General features: G+C 42.1%; 2 protein-coding genes across 3 annotated transcripts in view; both read right to left on the reverse strand.

Annotated features, from left to right (window-relative positions):
• Window positions 1-3,008, reverse strand: part of LOC134577563 (coiled-coil domain-containing protein 27-like) — a 31,057-nt gene extending 28,049 nt beyond the window's left edge. Inside the window, exons 1-2 of one of the 2 annotated variants that reach the window (XM_063436363.1) lie at window positions 2,903-2,997; window positions 1,689-1,860 (exon numbers count right to left, since the gene is read on the reverse strand). In XM_063436363.1, the coding sequence (XP_063292433.1) occupies window positions 1,689-1,860; window positions 2,903-2,923 (193 nt within the window). In that variant the 5' untranslated portion in view covers window positions 2,924-2,997. Of the gene's footprint in view, window positions 1-1,688; window positions 1,861-2,902 lie in introns of both variants that reach the window. The other variant, XM_063436364.1, reaches the window with a different exon arrangement.
• A 4,733-nt stretch (window positions 3,009-7,741) lies between these two features.
• LOC134576709 (coiled-coil domain-containing protein 27-like) overlaps window positions 7,742-12,513 on the reverse strand; it is a 55,080-nt gene continuing 50,308 nt past the window's right edge. The window contains exons 12-13 of the mRNA XM_063435423.1: window positions 9,327-9,431; window positions 7,742-7,973 (exon numbers count right to left, since the gene is read on the reverse strand). Coding sequence (XP_063291493.1) covers window positions 7,848-7,973; window positions 9,327-9,431 — 231 coding nt within the window. The 3' untranslated portion in view covers window positions 7,742-7,847. The remainder of the gene's footprint in view (window positions 7,974-9,326; window positions 9,432-12,513) is intronic.

Here is a 12,513-nt window from a genome sequence, read left to right on the forward strand (position 1 = left end):
ATATGTTGGACTTTAACTGGTGATATGATAAATATACCTTAAGGCCGATGATCAGATATACTTTGGTGACCGGATGAGATGAATATGGGTTAATGTTGCCCACCCGGTGGGATAGGCACATTCCCTTGACACCTCATAGATGATGGTAAAAAAGTTTGAATCATCCTCGCTAGGTCTGGTATACCTTCCTACTTGCTTACTTGTTTGAGTTGTTGTGTTGGGTTGTTACATGATTTAGGGATACCATTGGTGGCTGTATATTTGCTCCTACTTGTGTATTATTCCCAAGGACATATTTACTTATTTCTTTATTGTATTTAACGTTCTACAAATAGTTTATTCCTCATATATTTTGGCACCTATGTGTGCTGCCCCTCAGGAGATATTTCCAATATAGCGTTCTTCACAGTAATGTATTAATAATGTCTAAACTCCTAAATCTCCCTAGTTTATAGGGTCAGATGCTACATTGTGGGTTTCCCATATGCAATGTTATTTAATTCTATATTTCTACTGCCTCTTCAGTCATTTGTGTTTTTGTTTTTAGTTGTTACCATGGAGCTTTTCTCCATGGTAACAGCCTCCCCATGATGCTGCCGGACGGGTGGTCACGTGTTGCGGTAATGACGCCGGCGCTACGCAATGACGTCATTTTGACGCACGCATTGACGTCGGCGGAACCCGCGGGAAACCCGGACTGAGCTGACAGGGAGATGCAATTATCTCGGTGGTGGGTAAGTTGATTGCTAATATGTATATTTGTATATATATGTGTTTTTACAGTGTGTGTATTAGTCCTGATGAAAGTCTGTGGTTAACAGACTGAAATGTCGATCTTTTTCAAGCTTATTAAAAGTTAAGTTTTACCTTTTGATTTACAAGTCCTGGGAGTGCTATCTTATTTTTATTTTTATATATATATATATATATATATATATATATATATGTTACCATACTGAATAAAAACATATAAATAAAGCACTCAAAAACCTCAATTTACTGATGCCAAAGCAAAGGTCCCACTGGCCAAATGAATTATATTGCACAATTAAAATGTAAAACATTATCCAAGTTAAAGAAAAACTCCAGGCTCTACATTGTGCTGCTTTCTGCAGCAAAGCTCCACCCCCTGGGCCACACCTCCCTTTTTCAGAAAATGTCTTCCTAATTGGAAGGTAGGCAGTATGCACAGCTAATGGGTAAGGAGTGTGTGAGCTGAATTGCTGACTGTACTCTGTCCCACTGCCAATCAGTAAACTCATATTATCCGGATAGTATTTCAAAGGCTATGAAAATCATGAAGGCTATGATTGGTTTTGAGGTGTAGTCGTGTCAGTAAACCACCACCCACAAAAAGATATGTTTAAAAGAAATGTGATGGAAAGGAGAAAAGAAAAGGAAAAAATGAGTGGGGTATAACCTTACATCCACTGCATGATTGTAAAGTTATGCGGGCTATTCTGACACTATATAAATGCTAACAATAATAACCAAATTGACAAACACTGGGTCACAATGAGAGGGGCAAATGTTTCTGTCTTGTCTAATGCCGACTATCGAATAGGACCTCTCAACAAAGTTGAGTGGCACCCGGCCGTAGGCATCTGTGTATCTCCTTGACTGGTCCTGCTCCCCATCAATGCTGTGAACACCCTAATGCAATGTATGGTACACGCCTATGATGATACCTTTACTTATCTCATGGACCCTTATCAGGCTTTCTAGTTCATGTTGTAACGCCTTAACTTGATCTTCTTTGCTGTAAGTTACATCTGGGTGGTCTGGAATCGAGTTACATAAATGACTGGCATCTTCACTCTCACTAATTTCTTCATCTGCATTGCATTCAGTTAGCAAACTCTGCTCGTTCCAGAAATGAACACATGAAAAATATCAAAAGTTCACCATAGAAGTGAAAGACAGACTACAGCAGACATTCAGCTGAATATTTATTAAGGTGACATTACATAAATTCCTGGAGAATGATCCTCAATCCACACTTATCAGCTTATATTTTTATGAAGTTTTGAAGCCACCCTGGGTCTGGTGACATCAAAATGGGTTCTCATTTTTGGCTCTAACATCTGATTGTTAGTCTATTCAAAGCCTTGCTCAATTTTATTTAAAGGAACAATCCCAGCAACACAACTACTAAAGACTGCTATAGTGCTAGTGGTGCCATGAGTTTCCTGGAGTTCTCCCGGGGCAAGTAGTCAAACTGCAGCCAGCAGTTCAGGGCTTAGCTCCTTGGCTGAGAGCGCTTAGCTGATGCACTCAGACACGAAGTTGGCAATGAACAGTAGGGCTTAGATCAGTAGAGTGAACGGAAGTTCCTTGCAGAAGTTTCTGGCTTCAAGAGAGGGGGCAACCAGTGCCCAGCAGACCACAGTTGAGTTGTCAAACCATTTGCAAATGAGTTGACTACTTACCCTGTTAAGACACCAGGGCATTTCTGGTATCATAACCCCTACAACAGACTGTAGTGCTTATGGTGGTTGCAGTGTTGCTTTAATGTCATACTGTCTATAAAAGAAATGAAGGGTGAGCATTCACTTACTACAGTCCTTTTATGGTGTGTGAAACCTCAGACCGTCAAAACCATAATTAAAAAAACAACACCAAACACAACAGCCCAGCACTCCTTAGTCCCAGCTATCATTTACTGTAGCAAACACATAAAATTATGACATTTCAGTCTCAAATCAGGTCTTTGTCAGGTTCACTCTACATAGGCCTTGCATGAGGCCTAAACATTGTCATTTTATGAATAAGGGCTGCTGGTTCAACTGCTTTTTGTTTTATAACTTGAAGTTCAGATACATGTGATGCATGTTTTGGCTACATACATTTTCTTGATTAAAATAGCAGAAAGAAATATTTATGTATTTGCAGTGTAGCTCACCTCTGTATTGTCTGTTTCCATTGCTTATGAATTGAGAATCCTGAATTTGGGGTGCCAGTAGGGGCTCAACCCACGTCATGCCGCTTTTTCATGTCTAGTAGCAGTTGGTGCGTGTAACTGTTTGGAACATTGGCTGTTTCATAGACACCAATGAGAGAGATTTCCCTCTCACTCCCAGGAGGTATAGAGCCATGTTAAGTATACAGAGCACACACATAGGTTTGTGTGATACTTTTTTATGCCAGACTAACTTATAAACACTCTAGCAAACGTCAATCATGGCTTCTGATATCCTCTGTCATGGTGTCAATGCCCTGAAATTTCTCTGCCCAGCGTGAGTGTCTTTGATGATTCCCTTTTACGGCTTTCTGTCTAGCTCAAATTTGTAACTTTTTTAACTAACCTTGGACTGTTGGTAGGTATGTGCTACTGATGATATGGACTGAAAATTAAAGAAATAATCTCCAGAATGGCTAGGCATGTATGTGCACTTTCCTTGGCAGGCCATCTCTCAAAAATAGGACCAAATGGTGCTTCTTGTCAATCATTCTACTTTAGAAGATGCTAGCTAGTTTTTTGGCTATGAATAAATTAACCACTATTAATTATTATTAATACATATTACTAATAATATAATAAGACATAATACCAGATTTATATTAGACTGAATAGTATGATTCAATCAGAAGACTCTCTTTCTGCTGAATAGAGCCTGGCCTGACACCAACAGGGTTATCCATTAAATAAGAATTGATAGTAAGTCAATGTGAATTTCAAGTTCAAGTGGAAAAATTCTCCAAGTCATCTCTGCTTCCAGGTCATTTATTCTGGTCTTAGATTTCAAATTCACTTTCAAATGATTCAGAATTCCTGACCATTCTCATGTTAACGAATAACTGCATATATTTTATTATATTATGTAGTTAATGAACTTTATTGTATTAAATGAACAGAATTGATGTTTACGATTTACTGACAGCTCCAGTTAGCATGGAAATGAACACGGCTCAGGTTCCATCAAAGTATGTGGCTGTGAATTAGCAACCCATTAGCAATTAGGACCCAACTCCGTGACCCACATTCCGTGCCAAATTAGACAAATATATTGAACAATGGTTGCCCCCACCTCCACCCCATGGTCAGGAACTAAAATAATGAAGAATACAATAAGACGTGCCAGGTTCTTGAAGCTTTAATTTAAATAAAGGCAGAAAACAACTTTTACTTTTACTTATCATCATCCTCTATTTTCGTTTAACTCAAACAATGTCATCTTTTGCCCAAAAGATCAGGCTCCAAAATTGCAAAACAGAAATATGAAAATAAAAGTTTCATTCTTGACACAACACATAAATAATCCAATCCATTCAGTTCAGTGAAGAGAATATATCTCATTTCGTTGATGCGAGAGGCCCTTAAAATAACCCTGAAGTACCCCGATACCATTCATTTAGAGCTCAAGGAGTTGTGAATAGCATAACGATATATTTCAACTTAATTATTATGCAGCACTTCACAATCTACACAGAACTCTTGGGTAAAAATGTTATACCTTTGACGCATAACGAAACAAATTACATTATTTTCTTCTAAATTCATTATTTATTAGCAAAAATATTATTTGTTTAGTTTTATACATATAAAAAAAAGTCCCTCGTTGTACACCTGCTCATTTCCCTATTTCCTAGGGTCTGAGATGAAGGTTAAATAAGAGTGGGAGTAGGGGATGATCCTTTTAATACCTGGGAGATACCTGTTAAATGGCCCCCTGTCCCCAGGAATTCAGAAATAATTATAAGGAGTAAATTGTGGGGTAAAGTAGTAAGATCAATTGGCATGCCCATGCAAGTTTTGCAATAGGGAGTATATATGGACCAAACTAAATAACCCAAAAGGGTGGAATGTACAGAATTCCTATTGAGAAGTTTGCTCTAATTGTCTGAACGTTGATGCCCCGGACGCAGAGGCGGCTCTCTAATTAGGCGGTTTAGGCGGCCGCCTAAGGCCTCGCGCTGGCTGGGGCCTCGCGGCCGCCTAAACCGCCTGAGGGGAGAGTGTGTCAGGTCCTCGGTCACTGACCGAGGACCTGACACCAGGAGTGGGCCCGGCGGCTTGCCCGGTATGCCGCCGGGTGCGAGGCCCCTCCTGGCTGCCCGGCCACCATCGCAGACACTGGTCTGCAGCTCCGCAGTGTGCAGAGCTGCAGACCATGTGACTCGCGAGAATTGGCCAATCAGAGCGTTGCCGCGGGTTACCACGGCAACGCTCTGAAATCTCGCGAGACTACACAGTCTGCAGCTCTGAGGAGCTGCAGACCGGAAGCAGTGGCCATCGGACCACCAGGGAGCCCACTGGACCACCAGGGAAAGGTAGGCTCTCCCTCCCCATCACCCCCCACCACCCTCACCATCACCCCCCACCACCCTCAGCCTTACCCCCCACCACCATCACCCCCCACCACCCTCAGCCTCACCATCACCCCCTACCACCCTCAGCCTTACCCCCCACCCCCTCACCATCACCCCCACCACCCTCAGCCTCATCACCCACCACCCTCAGCCTCATCACCCACCACCCTCACCTCCACCACCCTCACCATCACCCCCCACCACCCTCAGCCTCACCACCCTCAGCCTCACCCCCCCACCCTCACCATGACCCCCCACCACCCTCACCATCACCCCCCCCCACCCCCATCATCTCCTCTGACCACCCCCAGCATCACCCCCCTCACCACCCTCAGCATCACCCCCCTCAGCATCATCACCCCCGCCATCACCACCCTCAGCCTCACCACCCCCCACCACCATCAGCCTCACCCCCCACCACCCTCAGCCTCACCACCCCCAGCATCACCACCCTCACCACCCTCAGCATCACCCCCCTCACCACCCTCAGCATCATCACCCCCCTCAGCATCACCACCCCCACCACCCTCATCATCACCCCCCACCACCCTCATCATCACCACCCCCCACCACCCTCATCATCACCACCCCCCACCACCCTCAGCTTTATCCCCCCACCCCCCTCAGCCTAACCACCCCTCACCAGCCTCACCACCCCCACCACCCTCAGCCTCACCACCACCCTCCGCCTCACCACCACCCTCAGCCTCACCACCCCCACCACCCTCAGCCTCACCACCCCCACCACCCTCAGCCTCACCACCCTCAGCATCACTACCCTCACCACCCTCAGCATCACTACCCTCACCACCCTCAGCATCACCCCCCACCACCCTCAGCATCACCCTCTCATCACCCTCAGCATCACCCCCTCACCATCCTCAGCATAACCCTCCGTCACCACCCTCAGCCTCACCCCACTCACCATCACCCCCTCCTTCTAACATCACCCCCTCTCACTCTCACATTACCCCCTCTCACATTAGCCCCTCTCACTCTCACATTAGCCCCTCTCACTCTCACATTACCCCCCTCACTCTCACATTACCCTCACTCTCACATTACCCTCACTCTCACATTACCCTCACTCTCACATTACCCTCACTCTCACATTACCCTCACTCCCACATTACCCCCCTCACTTTCACATTACCCCCTCACTCTCACATTACCCCCTCACTCTCACATTACCCCCCTCACTCTCACATTACCCCCCTCTCACATTACCCCCCTCTCACTCTCACATTACCCCCCTCACTCTCACATTACCCCCCTCACTTTCACATTACCCCCCTCACTTTCACATTACCCCCCTTACTCTCACATTACCCCCCTCACTCTCACATTACCCCCCTCTCACTCTCACATTACCCCCCTCTCACTCTCACATTACCCCCCTCTCACTCTCACATTATCCCCTCACTCTCACATTATCCCCTCACTCTCACATTATCCCCTCACTCTCACATTATCCCCTCACTCTCACATTATCCCCTCACTCTCACATTACCCCCCTCACTCTCACATTACCCCCCTCTCACATTACCTCACTCTCACATTAGCATCACCCCCCTCCCTCTCACATTAGCATCACCCCCTCCCTCTCACATTACCATCACCCCCCTCCTTCTCACATTACCATCACCCCCCTCCCTCTCACATTACCATCACCCCCCCCTCTCACATTACCTCACTCTCACATTAGCATCACCCCCCTCCTTCTCACATTACCATCACCCCCCTCCTTCTCACATTACCATCACCCCCCTCCCTCTCACATTACCATCACCCCCTCCCTCTCACATTACCATCACCCCCTCCCTCTCACATTACCATCACCCCTTCTCCCTCTCACCATCGCTCCCTCTCACCATCGCACCCCCTCTCACCATCGCACCCCCCTCACTCTCACATTACCCCCCTCTCTCACATTACCATCACCCCCCCTCTCCCTCTCACCATCGCACCCCCTCTCCCTCTCACCATCGCACCCCCTCTCCCTCTCACCATCGCACCCCCTCTCCCTCGCACCATCGCACCCTCTCACCATCGCACCCCCTCTCCCTCTCACCATCGCACCCCTTCCCCCTCTCACCATCGCACCCCCTCCCCCTCTCACCATCGCACCCCCTCTCACCATCACCCTCCCTCTCACCCTCCCCTCTCCCTCTCACCATCACCCCCCTCTCACCATCACCCGTCTCTCCCTCTCACCATCACCCCCTATACACACACAACACACTTCAAGCAGCTACCACATGCTCACAGAGACATACATTCACACACAAGGATACTCTCTGTCAGACACACTCTCAGGCACATACACAGGTAGACAGTGCATCAATGTGTATATGTGACACTTTTTTGTTAGTGGGGCCTCATGTTTGCGTTTCGCCTAAGGCCTCATAAAGTCTAGAGCCGCCTCTGCCCCGGAGAACAATCTGACTGTGCTGACAATTCTAACCATGACTTGTAATATAGACAGTGTTCAATATACTTGATAATGTATACATCATTAAATAAAGTCTTTTTGTAGTTCATTTATTTTTTCGTGGAGTTGATGGCAACTGTTTAGTAATGGTTTCCAAGCTGTGTAGTGGAGGCACTTTTACTCCTTTTTGCTTCAGCTGCTGGTGGTAGTCTGACCGTTCTGTAATTATTCTCTATCAGACAAAAAAAAAAGAAGAAAAAATATATCAATCTGTGTGCATCATAAAATCTGAAAGCTAGACTTCAAATTAAAGAAAATATGTTCTAAAAGGCTTAGCAAACCTAATGAATGCCAAATTCATAGTACCTATAATTCAATGTACAACTTAAAGGGAATACAAAAAAAAAGTCCTGCGCTCAAACTCCCATCACTCCTGGGTGGCAGCAACGACAATTGTACACATCAGCCCAAATACATACAGTAAAAACCAAAGAAAAAAAGTTACCTGTGCTCTTTCCCAAATCCCTATGTGTATTTAAACAAATGGAGATTTTTAGTTACCTCCAATGGCCATGAGAGGCTATGCCCACCTGCACCTTCAAGGCAGACCTCTTAGGTGGGTCCAACTCTAACCATACCCTCTCATGGCCATTGGAGGGAACTTAAAACCTCAATTTGTTTAAATATACAACTTAAAGGGACACTGCAGGCAAAAAAAAAGTGCAACCATTCATCTTAACTTCAGGTTTGGCAGTTCTATTTGAAATTGGTACTATATTGTACCAATCACAAAATAAACTACGGACACATTTTTTTGAATACAGGAGAGGTCCCGGGACTGGACCGAAGGGACAGGAAATCAAATGTGGGACAGGAGATCATGTGGGACTGTCCCAGCATAAACGGGACAATTGGTAACTATACATGTTGTAAGTCAAATGATAATACATTTAATTAAAGATTTTGCATTTATTACCCCTATTAGTTTTTTTACTGCAATAATGTGTACATATCTTGTATTATGTTTCTTCTCAGTGTATACCCACCATGTTAGCTAGGGGTCTAAGTTTATACAGGGTTATTTACTAAAGTGAGTAAAGTGAGAATTCAAAGTGAATTGAAAGTAAATGTAAAATTTAGGTCAAAATAGCCAAAGTGGAATAAATCAGCTATGCGTTGTGTTTAGCTATCCTTAAAGGGACACTGCACTTTCCAAATAAAATAGGTACACAAAATAAAAATCACTGTTTACTAGATTAGGAACGATTTTATTTATGATTTTTTTAATTCGGGGTATAGCTAAAAACAACTTGCAAAAGTCCAAGTGACTGCTAGGGGGTGTAACAAGGTTAATTTATAAAAGTGCCAATATCTATTAAAATCTGCACTTTATGTAAAATGAAAAAAGGGGTCGTAAGTGTCCCTTTAAATTTCAAATGCACTTTGATTCGGAAAGTGTACTGGGAGGATCCGGCTAGTGGTTAAACTACACATTTATATTGTGTCACCTGTCACAAAACAGGGTGAACTTGTGGCTGGACAAATAATTCCTGCAATCCATAAAGAAGAAATAAAACGGTCTTACCTGCATAGCCTCTAGAGCTTCATTATCAGGTATTTCAACATGTGGAAACTTAACTCCCGGAGCACTGAATGTAGCTTGAATGATTTTACTCCGGAATCTCTCAAACTGAGTTTTAAGAAAGTGAAAGAAACAAAAGAATTAATTATCTGATTCATAGTATCAAGTAAGAAAGCCTTTTTAGACACTTCATTCAGAACTTAAAGGGACACTATAGTCCCCAGAACAGATCAGCTTATTGGATTTGTTCTGGTGAGTAGAATCATTACCTTCAGGCTTTTTGCTGTAAACACTGTCTTTTCAGAGTAAATGCAGTGTTTACATTACAGCCTAGTGATAGCTTCACTGGCCACTCCTCTGATGGCTGTTAGAGATCCTTCCTGGGTCATGGCTGCCTAAACTGCATCCAAACATTCAGGGTCTCCTCCCTCTGCATGCAGACACTTAACTTTCCTCATAGAGATTCATTGATTCAATTCATCTCTATGAGGAGATGCTGATTGGCCAGGGCTGTGTTTGAATTGTGCTGGCTCTGCCCCTGATCTGCCTCTTTGTCAGTCTCAGCCAGTCCTATGGGGAAGCATTGTGATTGGATCAGGCTACCACTTCTGATGATGTCAGTAGGCAGTGGGAAGGTCTAAAAGAAACGGTGACAAAGCATGCAGCTCCAGACTTGAATACAAGTAAGATTTTACAATATTTAGGGAGGCATGAGGGGACCAGGGTGGCTAGATGGTGGTTTTAACCCTTTGGGTCAGGAATGCATGTTTGTGTTCCTGACCCTAAAGTGCTCCTTTAAACTTAAACATTGCGGTGTGTCATACAATAAATCTGCTTGAAGATATATCCACCAAAGCCTGCTCTGCATGATCACACTGATCATACTCTTTTCTCCCCCTGTCGGGATGTTGCAAGGTGAAGAGATCTTCTAACTTCACATGTGTAAATCTGCCAGGCATGTCCAATGCACTTTTCAGTATCCCTAGGGATAGAACACTGATTGGTTAGATCAGTGTCTCCCTGAAGTAGGTTTAGAAAGAAGAAGCATGTAACCATGAAAAAAATCATTTGCACTTGCTTTCTTCAGCCTGCAGAGTGAGGCAACTGTCTTACTCAAAGCAAAAGCTTTTGAATGAAACAGTTGTTTCAAAGCTTTTTCAAAAATTAATATCAATTGTTTACGGCTGGGCAATGAAGTTTGATTTGTTAAGAATTTAACCCCTTAAGGACTGAGCCAAATGTACACGTTGTGAACAAAACAAAACGTAAACAAAACCTGGCATATGCGCTATATGTCTGTCCAACCGTAATTCACCTCTTTAATATTAAATGCACACCCCCTTATTATATATCATTTTATTCAGGGGAAACAGGGCTTTCATTTAATATCAAATATTTAGCTATGAAACATAATTTAATATGTAAAAAATGGGAGAAAATAAGAAATGTTGTTATTTTTTTAGTTCTACATTACATTTTAACTGTCAATGTCATAATACTGTTTGCTTTTACTGCAATAAAATACACATATTTGTATTCAGCAAAGTCTCACGTGTAAAACAGTACCCCCTATGTACAGGTTTTATGGTGTTTTGGGAAGTTACAGGGTCAAATATAGCACGTTACATTTTAAATTGAAATTCACCAGATTGGTTATGTTGCCTTTGGGACTGTATAGTAGCCCAGGAATAAAACTTACACCCATAATGGCATTTGCAATAGTAGACAATCCAAGGTATTGCAAATGGGGTATGTCCAGTCTTTTTTAGTAGCCATTTGGTCACAAACACTGGCCAAAGTTAGCGTTAGTATTTGTTTGTGTGTGAAAAATGCAAAAAACGCCAATTTTGGCCAGTGTTTGTGATTAAGTGGCTACTAAAAAAGACTGGACATACCCCGTTTGCAATACCTTGGGTTGTCTACTATTGCAAATGATATGCCATCATAGGGGTAATTTTCATTCTTGGGCTACCATAGGGTCTCAAAGGCAACGTAACCAATCTGGCGAATTTTAATGTGAAAAAAATGAAACAAAAGCCTTATATTTGACGCTGTAACTTTTGAAAACACCATAAAACCTGTACATGAGGGGTACTGTTGTACTCGGGAGACTTCGCTGAACACAAATATTTGTGTTTCAAAACAGTAAAAAGTATCGCAGCAATAATATCGTCCGTGTAAGTTCTGTTTGTGCGTGAAAAATGCAAATTTCGTCACTTTTACTGGTCATATCATCGTTGTAATACATTTTACTGTTTTGAAACACTTATATTTGTGTTCAGCGAAGTCTCCTGAGTAGAACAGTAAACCCCATGTACAGGTTTTATGGTGTCTTGGAAAGTTATAGGGTTAAATATAGTGCTAGCAAATTAAATTCCCTTTACTTTCGGCATGGGTTGTCAGGCAGGTCCCGCTAATTGTAATTAATTAAGATACCTAATTATGTAAAAATATTACATAAATATATGTGTAGAATTAATATATGTATATATATATATATATATATATGTGTATATATATGTATATATATATATATATATAATTTTTACAAAATATTTTTATTTATAGGTATATATATAGTGATATATACGTATATATTTATGTATATAGATATATATATTATTTAGTTCTACGTGTATTTTGATATAATTATATATATATTAATATCACAATACAGTTAGAACGAAATAACACACATCTATATATTTTTTAATTATTTTTTTTAATTTTATTTTTTAACGTATTTACATATTTTTTTATATTATATATAAATATATATAAAACAATAATTATATATATATTTAATCAGCATCAGTCTACGTTTAATTTGATATTAATATATATATATATATATATATATATATATATATAATTATATATATATATTAATAGTAAAATACACCTAGACAGTGTATGTGTGTGTATGTATATGTGTATATATATACTTAGATCATATATATACTATATATATATGATCTAAGTATATTATTTTTTTTTTACACTTATTAACTTTATTTTATTTTATTTCCAGCCAGTAGGGGGACTAACTGTCATTACAGTTAGTCCCCCTGCTGGCAATGCCTCAGCCAGCTAACCCGGCCATGTGATTGTGAGGTCCTCGCAAGGACCTCACTCTCACATGGCCGGGGGGCCCCCAGGAGGACGGACGGTAAGTAAAAAAAAAAACGGA

This window comes from Pelobates fuscus, chromosome 11 (assembly GCF_036172605.1).
Source record: "Pelobates fuscus isolate aPelFus1 chromosome 11, aPelFus1.pri, whole genome shotgun sequence".
Lineage (NCBI taxonomy): Eukaryota > Metazoa > Chordata > Amphibia > Anura > Pelobatidae > Pelobates > Pelobates fuscus.